The 18,458-nt window shown below is 41.2% G+C and overlaps 1 protein-coding gene across 1 annotated transcript in view; it reads right to left on the reverse strand.

Moving 5' to 3' along the window:
- Positions 1–1,707: 1,707 nt before the first annotated feature.
- Positions 1,708–18,458, reverse strand: part of LOC120531801 (bile salt export pump-like) — a 109,698-nt gene continuing 92,947 nt past the window's right edge. The window contains exons 25-29 of the mRNA XM_039757551.1: positions 12,498–12,654; positions 12,212–12,409; positions 7,412–7,618; positions 5,867–6,013; positions 1,708–3,602 (exon numbers count right to left, since the gene is read on the reverse strand). Of these exons, the coding sequence (XP_039613485.1) occupies positions 3,402–3,602; positions 5,867–6,013; positions 7,412–7,618; positions 12,212–12,409; positions 12,498–12,654 (910 nt within the window). The 3' untranslated portion in view covers positions 1,708–3,401. The remainder of the gene's footprint in view (positions 3,603–5,866; positions 6,014–7,411; positions 7,619–12,211; positions 12,410–12,497; positions 12,655–18,458) is intronic.

Genomic DNA, 18,458 nt, shown 5'->3' on the forward strand with positions numbered 1-18,458 from the left:
GAGAACACACTCTAAATCTATAAGCACTAAGCATTCCATTATTCAACCAAAAGCCTTCCATCAATCACATTTATCTCATTTAAAACTTGTCAAAAGCTTACTCAATATACCATCTACAAGTGTTGGCTTCTAGCTAGGAGAATGTGAATTTCCTCTTGGGATTAATAAAGTATCTATCTATCTATCTATCTATCTATCTATCTATCTATCTATCTATCTATCTCCAGATTCACTAGGCCACGCGTTTTGAGAATGCACAAAGGCAGTGGTGATTCAGAACCTCTTCTAATGCTCAGAAATTGTCAGGGGAACTGAGGAGGGCTTTTGCATACACGTTGCTTGTTTAATATTGTTTCTTTCTCTTCATTATTTGCTTAAAATATACTTTATTATCCTTTTATATGTTTATTATTAGTTGATTCATTGAGCTTCTTTATCACTGTCTCTGTGTGTGAGTGTGTACGTGCCAGATCAAGGCTAGGTGTGTTCCAGGGGTCTCTGTAGTAAAATAAATAAATCTCTGTCTTCGGACAGTGTGAATCTTAGCATCTTCACAACAGCTACAATTTTCATTTTCCAGTGTAATTTATTTTAACAATATTTAAGCAAAAAAATACCTTTTGTTCATTGTGAGCATATGACTGCTGACATGGCATGTGGATTATGTGACACAAGTAACATGCGATTTTCTCATGGACGTTTTTGATAGTATTTGCTGTTGTCCAGTGTTGGTTACCATTGGGTCTCTTTCAATCAGAGACTATTGTGTCTGTTGTGGAGGACGGCCGGGACACACCTTTGACACTGGATTCAGGGGAACAGTCATGGGATGCACACTACGTCCCCCGGAACACTTGGTGACAGCCTTCCTGGGTTGCATCGGGGCCACAATTGTGGAACACCGGTGCTTATCCCTGTTGGGCTCCGTGGCCACCGCCAGGGGGAGCTGCATGGCTTCCTGAACCCATGTGGGCTGTGATGCAGCCTTAATTAGGTCAATTATCACCTGAAGCACCTCCGGGTGGGCTATAAAAAAACCTGCCAGACACCACTTCGGAAGCCAGAGTCAGGAGGAGGAGGAGGACAACACTTGCTGGGAGGAGTTTTGGTGATGGATTTGTTTTGTTGGTGCTTGCTTTTAGTTTTGTGTGCTTCCGGGACTGCGTTGTGTCTGTCGGTACGAGGAAGGCATAACCCAGAGACAATGAAAATAAATCTTTTTTATTTTTCACATACCTCCATTGTCAGTCTGTGTCGCGTTGGGCGCCTATATAGCGCCTTGTTACACTGTTCACCATGAAAACATGAAATTACTTTTTTTCCTTGGCCATCACTACAAACTACACGGGGTAACTACTGTAACATATAACAAAATATCATTTTTGGTTGACGTATTCCTTTAAGAGGTCCTATCTCTCTGCATTATTTTTGCTGTAATACAAAAAAGTAATCATTTTTGAGTAGAGTATTCCTTTAAAATGTATTATCTCTTTGTATGACTTCGTATTACTTTTGCCTATTAGATAAACACATGAGTCTGTCTTAACTGTAGAGAGACTATTACAGTAGGAGATGCTGACCAGCCAAAGTCAATTTTTTTGCGGTGATTAGTTATCCGTTTGTTTAGTCTTACAGATACTCAGATATCAAGTTAGCCAGAATTCACATCCCTGGATAAACAATAAAAAAGAAAAAGTTATGTGTAGGTTGAAAGTTGCTATACACAGTATGTAAGTTTATTGAACAGCCAGTCTTAACAAGAAATAAATATTGCTAACATAAAACTCAGTTAACATTAACTGTAACCGGCTCACCCTTGAATATGCTTCCTATAAGACAAATATGTTTTGAGATTTTTCAGGTACGGAAGGGCGATGTTTGGATGTAAGGTACCTATTCACACTCATATGATGTCTTGTATGTTGATTAGAACATGCAAGTAAATATTTCACTGGGTAATGGACAGTAATGGCGCTATAATCTCCATATATCAACTAACCTATATAGGCCAACAGCTATCACCAGATCTAAATACAACAGAAAACACTACGAGAGAAGAAATACAGAAGACTAATTTAATGCATTAGTTTTTACACAAATCAGACACTTCTTTCTTGGTTCCGTCTAAGCCAAAAAGGAACACCTTTCAGGGTGTTCAAAATCATTACTACTGCACTTGTGTCCTGCTTCAGGTTTAATTTTCCTAAAGGGTTCTCTTGACCTTTGGGTCCCTGGGCCTGAGACTTGACATGTCCTTTCAGCTTTCCATGCATGCCCTGCTCCTCACTGGAATGGGCAGGTGACCTGGCATTTTATTGTCCTTTATTAGAAGCACAGGGGAGTGCTAGAAGGTAAGGCCCAGGTGTTTCCAAGGGAATCTTTGGCCCTCTTGGACATACTTGAAAGTCCTTGCAGGCACTTGGCCAGTCTGTAGTTGAGTTTGGGGTTGGGAGTGGCAGTGAGAGAAAGCGAGGTCAGATATGATATTGGAAAGGTACGGGAGATGAGAAAAGGGAGTTCTGTGTTGGTGCTGTATGTCGGTAATTGCACTGGGCAAGGGTTTGGGTTTTGTGTTAAATTGGACAAGCTGGGTAGCCAGGATTTGCTCTTCGGCCAGTTTGTTTGGTACTTTAAGGTGTCCCTTTGTTTATCCCTCCTATGTATTATTACTGTGCTAATTACAAACTCATTTTTGCACTACTTGAATCTCCTTGGTATGTATTTAGGTTCTGGAATGGTTTAAGGTGATTGTGGCCACCAGAGGTAAATGGCACACAAAAGGAAGGGCAAAGGACAAATAGTCCATCAACTCCTGACTCACAACACACACTCACATTCACTTATGTTAGGCCAGTTCAGGTTCACCACTTAAACTAACATTCATATCTCAATGATGTCAAAGGAGATTCACATGAAAACAAGTGGAATTTGTATCTCCTTACAAAGGGGGCCAGGCTAGGATCTGCACCCTTTCCTAAGGGACTGTGAGGCATCACCATGCCTTCCAAAATCATTGCAATGAATAGGAAATGTTTTTAGCATGCAATTATCTAAAAGACACAAATACATCCACAAGACACAGAATAAACTCGGGGGATTGATAAACACAAGGATGGTTTTAAAGAGAATCATAGCACTTGGATGCCAGTGTCTATGGGTTGAGTCATTGGAGAAGAAGTCCTCAAGAGGGTGGAATTTTTTTTCTTTGTGTCGTTGCCGAGCAGCATAGTATCAATGGTGGATAACAGGAGTCCATCATGGTGGAGAATGGTGAATTCACAACAAAGGCAATGCTAAAGTCACATTGGTAGGTCATCTTGGAGGAGAAAGCTGCAGTTAGCAATCAGAACAATGAGAACCTCCAAATGTGAAGCATGATGAGGCTCTCGACAAGATGATGGCTAACTGATGGGAGCTCCAGTAGTTACCAGTTTGTAATAGGCTCCTTTTAAGGCCATCAGCTCATCATGATTTCCCTTCTCTATGATGTATCCATTGGACATTACAGCAATGATATCAGAGCTCTGGATGGTCGATAGGCGATGAGCAATGACAATACATGTACGGCCTTGTCTGGCTTCGTCCAATGCATCTTGCACTGTCTGAAGAAGAGAAGAAGTACATCATGTTTTAGAAAACCCTGTGATAGGGTGATGGGGAACCATCAGGATGACACACATGGCAGGGTAAAGTTTTGCAGATAGCCCGTGAAAGAAAGAAAGAAAGAAAGGGAAACACCAAAAGCAGTAGAGGTCCTGCTGATAATGTAGAAGCACAGGAGTGGATAGGGAGCAGTCTGTCTAATATATATATATATATTCTGCTCATCAAACTTTACTATCCCTATCCACTTAATCTTCCAAAATAACATCAAGTTGAGTTTTGAAAGTGCCTATAGTCCTACTGTCTACCACACTACTTGGTAAATGATTCCATGTGTGTATGGTTCTCAGGGTAAAGAAAAACCTTGTGCAAACTTTACCCTTAACAAGTTTCCAGCTTTGCCCTCCTCTTCTCAATGAACTAATTTTTAAGTAATGATCTTAATTCCTATCTTAATTTTAAACACTTCGATCATGTGTCCTCTTAATCTCCTTTTGCTTAACCTGAAAAGGGTCAACTCTTTTAATCTTTCATAATTCATCCTCTGTGGCCCTTGTCTTCACTGGACTTTTTCCAATGCTGTTAAGAAGGAAGTGCATAATGTTCTTCTAGAATCCTAGAGCAGCTACAAGTAGGGGCACATAACACTGACCTTCTGGAGGCTAAGAAGGCCACTACTGGACATATGGTCTCAGAAGAGTATATACATGAGGCCAAGCTGTCCACCTTTTAAAGTAGGCAGCTTGGGTGCTGCCTTGGAGACCTGATATTTTAGGAGGCGTAGGGACAATAAAAACCGTTAGTGAGAACTGCAGTCTGGAGTTCCTGGAACAGATGGAAGGCTGATAGTTGCTGTTTTTATAATAGATGGGCAGACATTCATTCGATCATTGTGACCCTGAGACTAGATCATCAGTGTTTACAATTGTGACAAGATCAGACCATTCAACCCAACAAGCTTGTCCATCCTATTCTCCTAAATCGAGGTTTGCAGGTCCATAAAGTCCTGCTCTCCACTGCAGTACTTGGTCCTTTATTCGATGTGTCTGTGGTTCTGTTTCTGAAGAAAAACTTCTTAAGGTAAGCCCACTTACACACCATGCCTTGCATTGGCACTTAATTTAGTACGATCACTAATCTTTCATGTGGTACTTTACCAAAAGCTTTTGAAAATTAAGATAAATAACGACATGTGCACCTCTCTTATTGTATGCTTTTGTTGCTTCTTCATAAAATTCCAGCATTTTAGTGAAGCACGACTTTCCCTGCCTGAACCAATGCTGACTATTGAAATCATATACCTGTTCTAGACATGTGCTGCTCAATCTTCTATAATTCCTTACATTAATTTTTTCTGTAATTCATGTTAAGCTTACTGGCCTATAGTTACTTGGATCAGCCCAAACACTGTTTTTATACAATAGGATGTTTGCTAGCCTTGTCTTCTGGAATTTCTCCAATTTGCAGAAATTTCAAAAACTTTGTACAGTATCAAAGATTTATGATTTCACAAACTTCCTTAAATATTATCTGGTCCTAGTGATTAGTTAGATTTCACTCTGTTTAATCCAAGCTGTACTTCTCCCTTTACAATTTCTGTTATCACTACGCACCTCCTTAGTAGTCCCTGTTACTGCTGGGAGGTTAGCAACTTCTTCACATGTATAAACCTTAATAAAATGCAAGTTTAGAGCATTCATTAAATTATGTATTTAAATTTGCCCTTTGTGTTTGTGATACACTTTACCTTCACATTGACTGTTCTTTTACTATTAAATATATGGAAAGAATCTCTTAGGCTCATCTATCTTCCTTCCTACAATATTTCCAGCTGTCTTTTAGCCTCCCTAATATCCTTTCTAACCTTTGCTCTCTTATGCCCTATGGTTAGCGGTGGAGTTATCAATCTTAGACGCTTAGTCTAGTCTTATAGATGTAGTACATGAGTTTGGAGATCCCTTTTTAGTTAAGTATAGGACAATCAATGTAGAAAAACATCAGGTTGAAAATGGAGCTCACAACAACTGTATTGGCTCCAAAGCAAGGAACCAGCCCATCATAGACCATACACACACCTACTGCATGTGTCTTTGGGATGTGGAAGAAAAATCAGAGCCAATTGATATAAGGAGAACATGCAAGCTCAATACAGACTGTGGCCAGGCCAGAATTAGTGCCCAGAACTCTGGAGCAGTGTAACCCTACTGTTCCATAGTGCACCAATTTAGTTTCCAGTCAAATGAGAACAGATTACAGCTGTTACCTTTTCACTTTCTGTGTCTAAAGCTGAAGTGGCTTCATCCAGCAAGAGAATTTTGGGATCTCGAACGATGGCTCTGGCAATGGCAATACGCTGCTTCTGTCCACGAGATAGCTGGGAACCTTGTGCCCCAACATTTGTGTCGTATTTCTGTAAAATAAAAATAATAGCACTTATTTTGCTGGGATTACACAATTAGTAATTACTGTATAAAAGTCTGAGTTGGCAAAGACCACGATGGAGAAAAAGGCTTGCAGTGAGGTGTGCCAGGAGTACAGCCACTCTAAATGGAATTATGTGCTGACCCCTAGTGGTCAGGTGAGAGACAACTGGCCTCCATCCTGTCCTTCCTGTTCCCAACCTCCCCAGCTATGGGCCTTGTACTGCCACCTGTATGCTATGAAGTCTTAGGGTCTCTTCAGTGTTCTAACATGACAAAGTCCTTGTTTGAGAAAGATTGGAGTGGAAGATACCATTATCTATCTGCTTCACAAGACTACCAGTACTATTTAGACATTTCTGTTAAAGGGTAAGTTTAGAGATATGCAGGTGGATGAGCCTATGGTATCCTGGATAACGGACTGTCTGTCCATGAGAACCCTGAATACAATGAGAACTGATCATTTATGTTAGGTAGAATACCCAGAGGGGGCTGGGTGGTCTCGTGGCCTGGAACCGCTGCAGATTTTATTTTTTCTCCAGCCATCTGGAGTTTTTTTTTGTTTTTTCTGTCCTCTCTGGCCATCGGACCTTACTTTTATTCAATGTTAATTAGTGTTTTCTGATTTTAATTCTTACTTTGTCTCTTTTCTCTTTCTTCATCATGTAAAGCACTTTGAGCTACATTATTTGTATGAAAATGTGCTATAGAAATAAATGTTCTTGTTGTTGTTGTCTGGAAGACTTCAGTTGGTGAGGCTCAAGGACCATGTCTCCGATGTGGAATAATCTTGTCACCTTTCCTGTTCACTTCAGACTATAAATATAACAGCAGGTCATGTCATATAAAGACATTTTCTGATGATTCTGTCCTAATGGGTTGTATTAACAAGGGGGAACAGAAAGATTTGTCCACAATGACAAACTGGAGTGGTATAGTAACACAGGGAAAACTTTATAAAAAAGGGCAGAGGAGACTCTTTTTTTTTTTAGTAGGCTCTGTACATTTAATGAGGGTAGTGACATCCATTACATGTCATATGACTCTGTCATGGTCAGTGGTCTTGTAGGTCCACCAAATCAACAAGTTGATTAAGAAGGCAGACTCAGTTATGGGGCACATACTTGACCTACAGGAGGAAGCAGCAAAGGAAGAGAATGAAGATAAAACTGATGGCCATTCTCAACAATGCTGCTCATCCTCTCTCTGGCACACTGTCATTAAGTAATTTCAGCCAACAAAACATTCAGCAGAAGTGTGTCAAGAAATACTAATATCTATCTATCTATCTATCTATCTATCTATCTATCTATCTATCTTCGTCCCACACAATTCGCCATTTTTCTCTGTAGCCCATATGCCCACCACCCAGGAACGTGAGAACTTACATTTGGCAATTTCATCACAAAGTCGTGCAGCTGGGCCTTTTTCGAAGCAGATATCACTTCGTTCATACTGACTTCCCGAAAGTTGTTCCCGTACTTTATATTATCAGCAATGCTACAGTCAAACAGGATGGGCTCTTGAGATACAATCCCTATTTTGGATCTTAAGAAGGACACGTTGACTTTCTTTGAGTGATGGCCATCGATAAGCTGAAAGCGAGAGCACATGAAAAGTCTGCATTTAACTGATTGGTCACTTAATGTAGAAGGGTAACGTCAATAGGCTTTATTATTATTATTTGTCATTTTGCCTACGCCTTTATCTAGGTTGACATAAAAATCAATGCACATAAAAAATATTTTGAGTGATTAAAAAGTTAACAAGCAATAGTGAATACATGCTAAAGTAGAGCACAAGATTTGTCCCCCAGTCAGTGCACACTAGAAGTCAACAAACCACTGTTGGCTTAGCATTGATTGGGTTAAAGAAATCTTAGACATTCAGGAGGGTACAAAATGGGCAAAAATCCCTAGTTGTCCAAAAATGCTTTGTGAAGGACCATGATGGCCTGGGCATCAGTGCATTAAAAAAGATTTTTTTGACAAAGTTTTAAAAAGTGCTGGACCGACACACCAGGACGTCTGTGTCATGGGTGCATTCACACCCATAAAGCTTTTGTTTATTAATACTGTAGCACCAGTGCTGAGTGCCAATATGGATTATTTGTTCTTTACATTTCTCACTATCCTTAAAAGGATCACTGTTTGTTGCTGCACTAGATGGAATTCATTTGCAACTGTGCATGCTTGATGTTTTTACAGGATCCCATGCCACTGGCTCTGAAGCTGCTCTTTTGTAAGATGGAATGTCAGTTCATACTGTTGGTGGCTCATCCCTGACTAATGCAACTTGTCAGCGCTATTACATAGCTACTTCCTTTAATGTTGCTGTCTCCGGCACCTTGAAAAGTGAGCGATGGTCTTCGTTTTTGCTACAGCCGTGTAGACAGTGGCAAAGGCACATCAGCAGGAGTCTTGAGTGTTTTATTGTTAAATAGATGTTAAGTGCCGCGCTGTCACGCAGTGCAGCAGAAATGTTAAACACTGCATTTCTCTGCAGTGATCTGTCAATTATATGTGAGCAGGCAAACTTCCTTGTGGGGAACTGCACAAGCACCATTCCTCATGGCTGTATTCCTCATTGAACCAACACTGCAAACGGTGCCCCGGACCACAGCTGTGACACTCTCCTCCCCACTGCTCCTCTGCAATGCCTCTACAATTCGCCTCATCCATTGTCTGTGCAGTCTTACCACTGACCCAGCATTGCACGGCTTAGCAGGGGTCAGTGGAAGCTCGATCTGACACACATCTCCCAGCTCCATGAGTCTAAGTGAAATCAAAAAAGCATAAAGAAAGAAACAAAAATGGGGCGAGTGGAGAAAAATGACAAACACGCAGAGAAAATATATTAAAACAGAGGAGAGGTATAGTAGATGTCCTGACAGTTAAGGGATGCAAATTGCTGGCCAGTCCTTCAAATGCCTACTCACTCACACACTGTCGGGTTCTGCTGTTGTTTAGGAATACTTGGGCATATTTCCTGTTGTTTGTCATTGGCTTTTGTTTTTTGTCAATAATTTTATTTTGATATGTTTATCCATCCTTCCATTATCCAACCCGCTATATCCAACCTACAGGGTCATGGGGGTCTGCTGGAGCCAATCCCAGCCAACACTGGGCACAAGGCAGGAAACAAACCACAGGCAGGGCGCCAGCCCACCACATGATATGTTAATGTCATTCATTATTAATTTCACATTTTTATGATATTATGTTTTTTGAGCATAGCTGTTGTTGTAAAGGATGTTCTACTCCCGTATGGTTACTGGGAAGAAGATAAGTCTGTGACTGTGGCCTACCATAATCTTTGGTTAGAACTTTACATGAATAAAAAACAAATAAAGGAAAGACTTTTTAAGAATGAATACATACGTTTCAGGTGCAATTCCTGACTGTAGCTTTTGAGATTGTCCCAAATAGAAAACGTTTGCCCGATCAGTCAACCACTGCCCATTTGTTTGATCACAGCTTGGCTTTCCTGCCTACCTTAATGAATAGATGTCCTTACTGGTCACATATTCACATCCATACTTACTCACATTTGACCAATTTATGTAGGCAATCAAACCAACATTGAAAAAGTTGGGGTGTGGGGCACCACCAGAATTCAAGAAAAAAGCCAACAAGAACACAAGGAAAAAGTGCTAAATCCACCAGTGGCCAGGTAGGAATTCAAAAGCCAGGTTATTGAATTTGTTTGGAAGCTATGTTCACCACTGCACCATTGACTCCTTTATTGGATTCCTCAGCACGATTAAACATTCATCAACTGGTACAGGCAACTATTAAATCCTGCATGAGTCACTTCTGCCAGTCCCTCACCATTTGCAGGGTACCATACCTCTTGTTCACCCTGTGGCAAACACCTTGCCACCAGGGGTCTCATGTATAACGCCGTGCGTAGCTCGCACTATAACATGACGTAAGCACAAAAGCCTAAATGTGCTTACGCACAGAAAAATCCAGATGCAGGAATATGTGCGTACTCCAACTTCCATGTTCTTCCGCTACACAAATCCCGATCAGCGTGAAAAGTAACACTCGTGCACGCGCATTATGTAACGCCCCAAATCCTCCCAGAATTACGCCTCTTTGAATATGCAAATCAATATAAATCGCCCTTAATCTCAGCCTTCTGTGAAAATACAATAGGAAAAGCACGAGGGAAAATATAAGAATTTCAGCGAATACCAAGTGGAGGCAAAGGAAAAACATACTATTTGTTCAAATAAACCGTGGTATAATCAACAAAAGGAAGTTGATCGAGTGACATAGCGTGTTGGAGAAACTTGAAAGCTCACGTTCACAAAATCGCACAGTGCCGGAAATAAAAAAGAAGTCACATATCAAAGTCGCCGTGAAAAGCCGAGTTGTAAGCTCACTATCTGAGTGTCATATGAAAGTTTATTAGGGTACAGAGAAAAAAAGGCACACAGTGGGGGAAAAAGCATGAAATGTCAACTTCAATCTCGACATTTCCACTTTAATCATGTAGTTTATTTTGTCATTAAAGTAGAACATCATAAACGTCATCTTAAAATCATTTAATTAACCAGTTTCTCAAATCACATCGTAATTAAAGTAGCACGTTAAATGCTTTGTTTTGTATGTGATCTATGCTCTATGTGTGTGAATCACTACTTGCTTCTTAAACTGGCTCTCTTCCTCCAACTGGACACAGAGTCCATTACATTGATGATATTACAGCTCTCTGAATAACTAAAATACTGAGATGTATACGTGATGTCATTTTCATGATGATAGGAGTTAAAGCACGTTATTAAACATGCGTTTCACTTCAATGAAATAATTTATTGCAGCAGTACTCAGGGGCGGCTCTAGGCTTGTGGTGGCACTGGGCAGAGGAAGAATCGGTGGCTCCTTCGCCCGCCAATGTCAGTAAGGTAGCTTATGCACGGTTGATGGCCTCATCCGTTGCAAACACTGCATAGCTGCCTCGTGCTCATGACAAGCATTTAACTTTTGCCGAAATTTGTTGCTGCGTTTTTAGCTGTGTTGTTATTTTCTCTTTCTGTTTTATATTCAATATATATTGGCATAGCCGCCACTGCAGTCAGTGCTTTTCTTTCCCCAAGTAACCGATCGCCATACAATCAGCTCTGTAATAGACGTTAAGCCATCTGTAAGCTTAGCGCCGATTCTTCAAAACGTTTAAGGAACATTGAAATATCTTTGTAGTACATGTTTAATTATTCTATCCTTCACGCCAGTCCCAGTGAAGAATATAGATTATTTAAATGAAGTTGAAGTTTTATCTGTATAATTTAATAAACATATTTTTCTGCATTTCACCTTAAAAATGATATCGTCATCATATCTAAATACGCGCTTTATAAAGTGGCTCAGGTTGTGAGATATTATAACTGTAGTGCAAGTTTACAGTGGGGTGATTGTACTTATAAGTACAAACAGTTCTACAAGGAGCAATTGATTGAATGCATTTAAAGTTCTTGGGATTAAACTGTTTCTGAACCGCGAGGTCCGTACAGGAAAAGCTTTAAAACATTTTGCAGTGGCTGAGACGGCGTGTGCTTGATGCTGTATACCGATAATTCTCTTTCCGATCAGCTGCTGCTGTGATTCACACTCAGATACAGTGATATAAATACTCCGAGTGGTGCAGTGAAAGTAATATGGAAAAAGATGATCCGCTGTGGCAACTCCTAACGGGAGGAGCAGAAAGAAGAAGAAGGAGAAGTGAGAGTAACAACGCTAAAGCAGTTATGGTATTTGGAATACTATGGCTGTTCCCTGGATCATTATATTGTTACAAGTTAATTACAATCAGATGCATTACACTAATCAACAATATGCGGTTAGTTTCAGTGTATTTATAAAGCCGCGTCAGGAAAATAAGGTGTAACCACACAGGAACAGTAGCACTGCTTTGACGCTGGGTGCCTCCAGTCTGCAAAGCCGAGCGGAGAACTTGCGTATGACAAGGTATGAGGTACCGTGGAAAAGTGCGTGGCTTTACGCCAAGTGTAGGTTTTATACATCGTGATTTGAACGTGGAAAAGTTCTTATGCAACATTTCTGTGCGTACGCACCGTTTATACATGAGGCCCCAGGTCTCCTGCTAATCACACCAGCTTACTCAACTAATTGTTCTGTCTCTTCCTTCTGTTCCTTTATTCCACACAAACACATCTGACTTACCACTTTGCCATGGTCAGGATCATAAAATCTTTCCAACAGCTGGACACTGGTACTTTTTCCACAGCCACTGCTACCTACAAAGGCCAGGGTCTGGCCAGATTTTACAGAAATTGTCAGTCCCTTCAGTACTTGAATGTCTGGCCGTGTAGGATATGTAAACTTGCAATCCATAAAGTCGATATTTCCTTTAAAGTTTGACTGTAAAATAGTAAAATGAAAGGAACTTGAATTAATGCACTTAATGAAAAATTATATTCTTTTTGTAAAGGTTTTAATTCTTGCTTACCCACTTCTCTCCTTTCTCATCATAAACACTGATCTTTGGGACTCGATCAAGTAACTGGAAGAATCTTGCAGCCGAAATTTTAGCCTTGGCGTAATCAGGAGTGTAAGATGAGGCTCTCCCCAGGGCAGTGCCACTCGTCACAATGGCAGAAATGACTCTGGATGGACAGAAATATATAGAGCTCTGGGTAAGACTGAGCAGACAGTAGATCTTGTTAAAGAAAGCCCATCTTCAAAGTTGACAGTGCCTTGAAGACACAGTAGGCATCACTGCCGTCCCACTGATCTAATATTCTAAACTCAAATCCTGCACTTAGTGAATTGAGTACTCCATTTTTCCTCCAATATCCCCTAGCAAATACAAAGTTAGTTTGATTGGTAATTTGAAATTGATCTCTGTGTAGACACTGCAGTGCACTGTCACCCTGCCCTGTCTGTTTCGTACTTTGTGGTCAGTGCCAGGATCAACTCTTGCTTCCCAAAGACTCTGAACTGGATTAAGTGGGTCTGAGTTGTGATACGTTATCTCTTCACACTACTACTCAGAATGCAAGAGTGAGGGTAAAAATGGATACAGGCAGGACCTGAACCTACAACGCCACTGACATACAGTCAAATCACCTGTACTATTCTGCATCCACTGTACATGGCGTGAGCATCACTCTTTCCGACAATTCATCATTGTGGTTTTCTCTGAATATTTTCCCAATTAAATTAACTTTTTAGAAAGGCTTGAATTTTTATGGGCCTTAGAGGAATGAGATGATTATGACATCCTGGGGTGCCCACATCCATGAGAATCTTCTGTTTCCTGGGACATCAAAAATCATGAACCGAGAGCCCTAAAGAGAGAATGTGACATGGGTTGACCATTGTTGTGATGTGAAATTTTGCATACAAGTTGATAAATATTTTGTATGTCTTTATTTGTAACTTAGACAAAGCAATGTAATATTACTATTACATTATTGATAATAACAGAAATGGTTTGATGGTTTAAGAACCCCTTCCCCCTTTTAGGAATGGGTCTCTTTTTAATTTTACAACAGGGATGGGGGGAAGTGCCACAGACAAGTTTGGCTAATATGTCTCTGCTAAAGTCTCTCGGTCAACCCCCACAGGAAAGCCAGGCTGCCTAACTGCCAAGCTTTACCTTAACATATGGTTTGGGGGCAGGTGTGAAGGTGTTCTATTCCCCCATTGGTCTGAAGTATGGCATTTGGAACTGGCTTGTATCAAAAGCTTTTAAATACCATGACGCCCTATTGGCTGTAGGGGTTGGACAGAAAACCTATAAATTTGCTTGCTTTACCTCACTCTCTCTCTCTTACCAAACTGATGAAAGACCATCTCACACCATGAACTAAAAAGGACAACACAATGAAGAGCACAGCTCGGCAGCCATATTGAGACAGGCATGCAGCCTGTTCTGAAGAAAGCTGACCACAAATGACGCCTTAACTAGAAACATTTTAAGTAATTAACAAGTCTGTGTGCTGCCTGAAACTATACATCACCATTTATCAATATGTACTTTGTATATTGTTATTATTTATGGATACTACCAATAATACATTATTTAAAGTGTAACTTAAATGCTGCTTGTCTTTTATGACACCTAATTGCCTGAGGTTATACATGTAGAAGGGAAGGTGGGGAGAAGTTATAAAGTACAACACCTTATAAGCAGATTCTGGAGGTGTATTTCTTTAGAATGATATGTGCTCTAGAATGGCATATAATCTAGAATCTTTTGAATCATTACAGAGGTCCTTGGACAGCACACAGGCTTGGGCAGATTTTAAGCAGATAAAATTTTATGTCAGTAATTGTAAAGTATTACATGCAGGAAGTGAAAATGTTAGATCAGAATACTATGGAAAAGTAAGTATGCTTGACTATATACTTTTAAGATGAGCACTGATTAATAATGATAATGATGAGCAATGGAAGTAATGATTAAGACTGGAGAATGATACTGGAGAGATGTGAAATGTCATTACTTCATTATATATATATATGTACTTATATGTACTTTTTATACTTATTAAATATACATATATTTCATAATTATGTACAGTATATACTGTAATTTTATATGATATCTTTGATCCATCTTTTGAGCACTTAATTTTACACTCCTGAGCCTTAAGCATTTGTTATATTTTTTAAACTGGCAGCACTAGAGTGAACTATTATCCCAGAGGACTGGGTGGAAGATTAGCAATAAGGGGACAAAAGGATAGGAGACAAAGGTGGAAAAATGACCAAAAGGCATTGTTCATTAGTATAATAAATAACGGGGCAGGGTGGGAATTAACTAATAAAAAGTGGGCACGACTAAAGGGTCAACAAACAGTAGTGGCAAAATGAAATTAGGTGGTGTCCATTAGCATAAGCAGGAGTGTCTAAATATCTTATCTATGTTAAGTTTTGTATAAAGAGATGTCTCTATGCCCTGTAATAGCAGCTTTTCTTGCAGAGAGAACATGGCTCTATCATTTTTTAATAAAGTCTAAGTCTGAACCATGCATGATTTCCTGGTTTGGGATTTTATTCTGTGACAATACAAAATACCTCTAATGACTACAAGGAGATAAGGCACAAGGCGAAGAGAGAGGTGGCGAAAGCTAAAGAAAAGGTGTGTGATGAGTTGTATGAGAGGATGGACACTAAGGAAGGAGAAAAGGACCAGTGGACCAGACAGAGGGACCGAGCTGGGAAAGATGTGCAGCAGGTTAGGGTGATAAAGGATAAAGATAGAAAGTACTCACAAGCGAGGAGAGTGTGTTGAGCAGATGGAAAGAGTACTTTGAGAGGCTGATGAATGAAGAGAATGAGAGAGAGAAGAGGTTGGATGATGTGGAGATAGTGAATCAGGAAGTGCAACGGATTAGCAAGGAGGAAGTAAGGACAGTTATGAAGAGGATGTAAAATGGAAAGGCCGTTGGTCCAGATGACATACCTATGGAAGCATGGAGGTGTTTAGGAGAAATGGCAGTGGAGTTTTTAACCAGATTGTTTAATGGAATCTTGGAAAGTGAGAGGATGCCTGATGAGTGGAGAAGAAGTGTACTGGTGCCGATATTTAAGAATAAGGGGAATGTGCAGGACTGCAGTAACTACAGGGGGATAAAATTGATGAGCCACAGCATGAAGCTATGGGAAAGAGTAGTGGAAGCTCGGTTAAGAAGTGAGGTGATGATTAGTGAGCAGCAGTATGGTTTCATGCCAAGAAAGAGCACCACAGATGCAATGTTTACTTTGAGGGTGTTGATGGAGAAGTTTAGAGAAGGCCAGAAGGAGTTGCATTGCGTCTTGGCGGACCTGGAGAAAGCCTATGACAGGGTGCCTCGAGAGGAGCTGTGATATTGTATGAGGAAGTCAGGAGTGGCAGAGAAGTACGTAAGAGCTGTACAGGATATGTACGAGGGAAGTGTGACAGTGGTGAGGTCTGTGGTAGGAGCGACGGATGCATTCAACGTGGAGGTGGGATTACACCAGGGATTGGCTCTGAGCCCTTTCTTATTTGCAATGGTGATGGACAGGTTGACAGATGAGATTAGACAGGAGTCCCAGTGGACTATGATGTTTGCTGATGACATTGTGATCTGTAGCGATAGTAGGGAGCAGGTTGAGGAGAGGTGGAGATATGCTCTAGAGAGGAGAGAAATGAAGGTCAGTAGGAACAAGACAGAATACATGTGTGTGAATGAAAGGGAGGTCAGTGGAATGGTGAGGATGCAGGGAGTAGAGTTGGCGAAGGTGGATGGGTTTAAATACTTGGGATCAACAGTACAGAGTAATGGGGATTGTGGAAGAGAGGTGAAGAAGAGAGTGCAGGCAGGGTGGAATGGGTGGAGAAGAGTGTCAGGGATAATTTGTGACAGACGGGTATCAGCAAGAGTGAAAGGGAAGGTCTACAGGACAGTAGTAAGACCAGCTATGTTATATGGGTTGGAGACGGTGGCACTGACCAGAAAGCAGGAGACAGTGATGGAGGTACCAGAGTTAAAGATGCTAAGATTTGCACTGGGTGTGACAAGGATGGATAGGATTAGAAATGAGTATATTAGAGGGACAGCTCAAGTTGGACGGTTGGGAGACAAAGTCAGAGAGGCAAGATTGCGTTGGTTTGGACATGCGCAGAGGAAAGATGCTGGGTATATTGGGAGAAAGATTCTAAGGACAGAGCTGCCAGGTAAGAGGAAAAGAGGAAGGACTAAGAGAAGGTTTATGGATGTGGTGAGAGAGGACATGCAGGTATTGGGTGTAACAGAACAAGATGTAGAGGACAGAAAGATATGGAAGAAGATGATTCCCACTGTGGCAACCCCTACCAGGAGCAGCCGAAATAAGAAGAAGAAGAAGAGAAGAACCTGTGAGTCATTGTGGACTCATCTCTGACTACATCCATGTAGAGCTAATAGGATGCTGTGGTATAGCCAGCCAGTTGTAAATAAATAATCAATGCACTCACAGCTTGTAGAGGGGGCATGGCAGAGTGGTGTGAGTGGTTCTCGGACGCTACGTGATGCGGGAGTTTCCTCACTTAAGTGCACAGGTGTGGAATCGTCCGTACCCGTAAATGATGCCGAGAGCTGCTGATCGCCACACCTGTGCCACGTCCCCATAATAAATAGGAGAAGCGCAAGTGTGTAGGGAAGAATAATAATCGAAAGAATGAAGGTTAGAGGAGGTGAAAGAAGACGATGGAAGTGAAGAAGTCAGTGAGTGCTTGTGTGAGAGCAAGCGAGCAGGCTCGCTGATCGGAGAAGGCAGCTGGGAAGTGAGCCCTAGCAGGGTGTTTGACCAACACCCGGGGAGACATCACAAAGTGGTTGCTCCTGCTGAGCACTTTGGTGAAACAGGAGTGACTAGAAGGTGGATGGCTCAGGAGGCTTGGGAGGTGGAAGCCCCAGGGTGAGCTCCCCGGTCACTGGGCAACCCAAGTCTGTCTGGAGAGCCCTACGGAGCCAGCAACCGCAAGGCTACAGACTGGAATGAGGTACAGGTACAGGTAGGGCGACTCCCCTGGTGAATGGCCCGGATGGGAGAAGGAGGGGAGCTGCCAGTAGACGATGGCATAGAGTTTTGTTTTAAATGACTGCTTCAAGCCATTGTTTTTAACCTTGTTTTAACTGAATTTATTTGTTGGATTTGAACCTACACATTCTTCACTGTTTTAATGGATTATTTATTGACTTTTTGAAACACTGAAATATTTATTTTGAACACTGTTTTTGGTTTTATTTTGGTTTTATTTTTAATAAAGCAGTTGCACCTTTTTTGCACCATCCCTTTGCTTTGTTGTGTCCTCACTCTGCAGCTCATCCGGTTGCATTACCGATGGTGTTGGGTTGAAGAGCTCCCAAAAGGGACATGGGAGCATTGGAGCACAACCCACATCATCACAGATGCTAGCTTATATAGCACCTGATGTGTGGAGTACAAGTCAAGGGAGGTTACGGTTAAGTTATATAGCACACTGGTGAGGCCTCGCCTGGAGTACTGTGTGCCGTTTTGGTCTTAATATTACAAAATAACATAACAGTGCTGGACAAAGTCCACAGGAGATCAGCTGAGCTGATGCAGGACTGAGTAGTGAGAGCTTTTGGGAGACTGAAGGAGCTGAGCCTTCAGTCTCTCTCAAAAGCTCTCACTACTCAGATTGCATCGGTTTGGACATGTGCTGAGGAGAGATGCTGAGTATATTGGGAAAAAGATGCTAAGGACAGAGCTGCAAGGTAAGAGGAAAAGAGGAAGGCCTAAGAGAACAGGTGAGAGAGGACATGCAGGTGACGAGTGTAACAGAGCAAAATGAAGAGGACAGGAAGATATGGAACAAGATGATCTGCTATGGCAACCCCTAACAGGAGTAGCTAAAAGAAGAAGAAGTTTTTCTACATGCAGAGAACTATAGACACATGGAGAAAGTTACCAATTAGTGTGGTATAGAGCA

This window comes from Polypterus senegalus, chromosome 6 (genome assembly GCF_016835505.1).
Source record: "Polypterus senegalus isolate Bchr_013 chromosome 6, ASM1683550v1, whole genome shotgun sequence".
NCBI lineage: Eukaryota > Metazoa > Chordata > Cladistia > Polypteriformes > Polypteridae > Polypterus > Polypterus senegalus.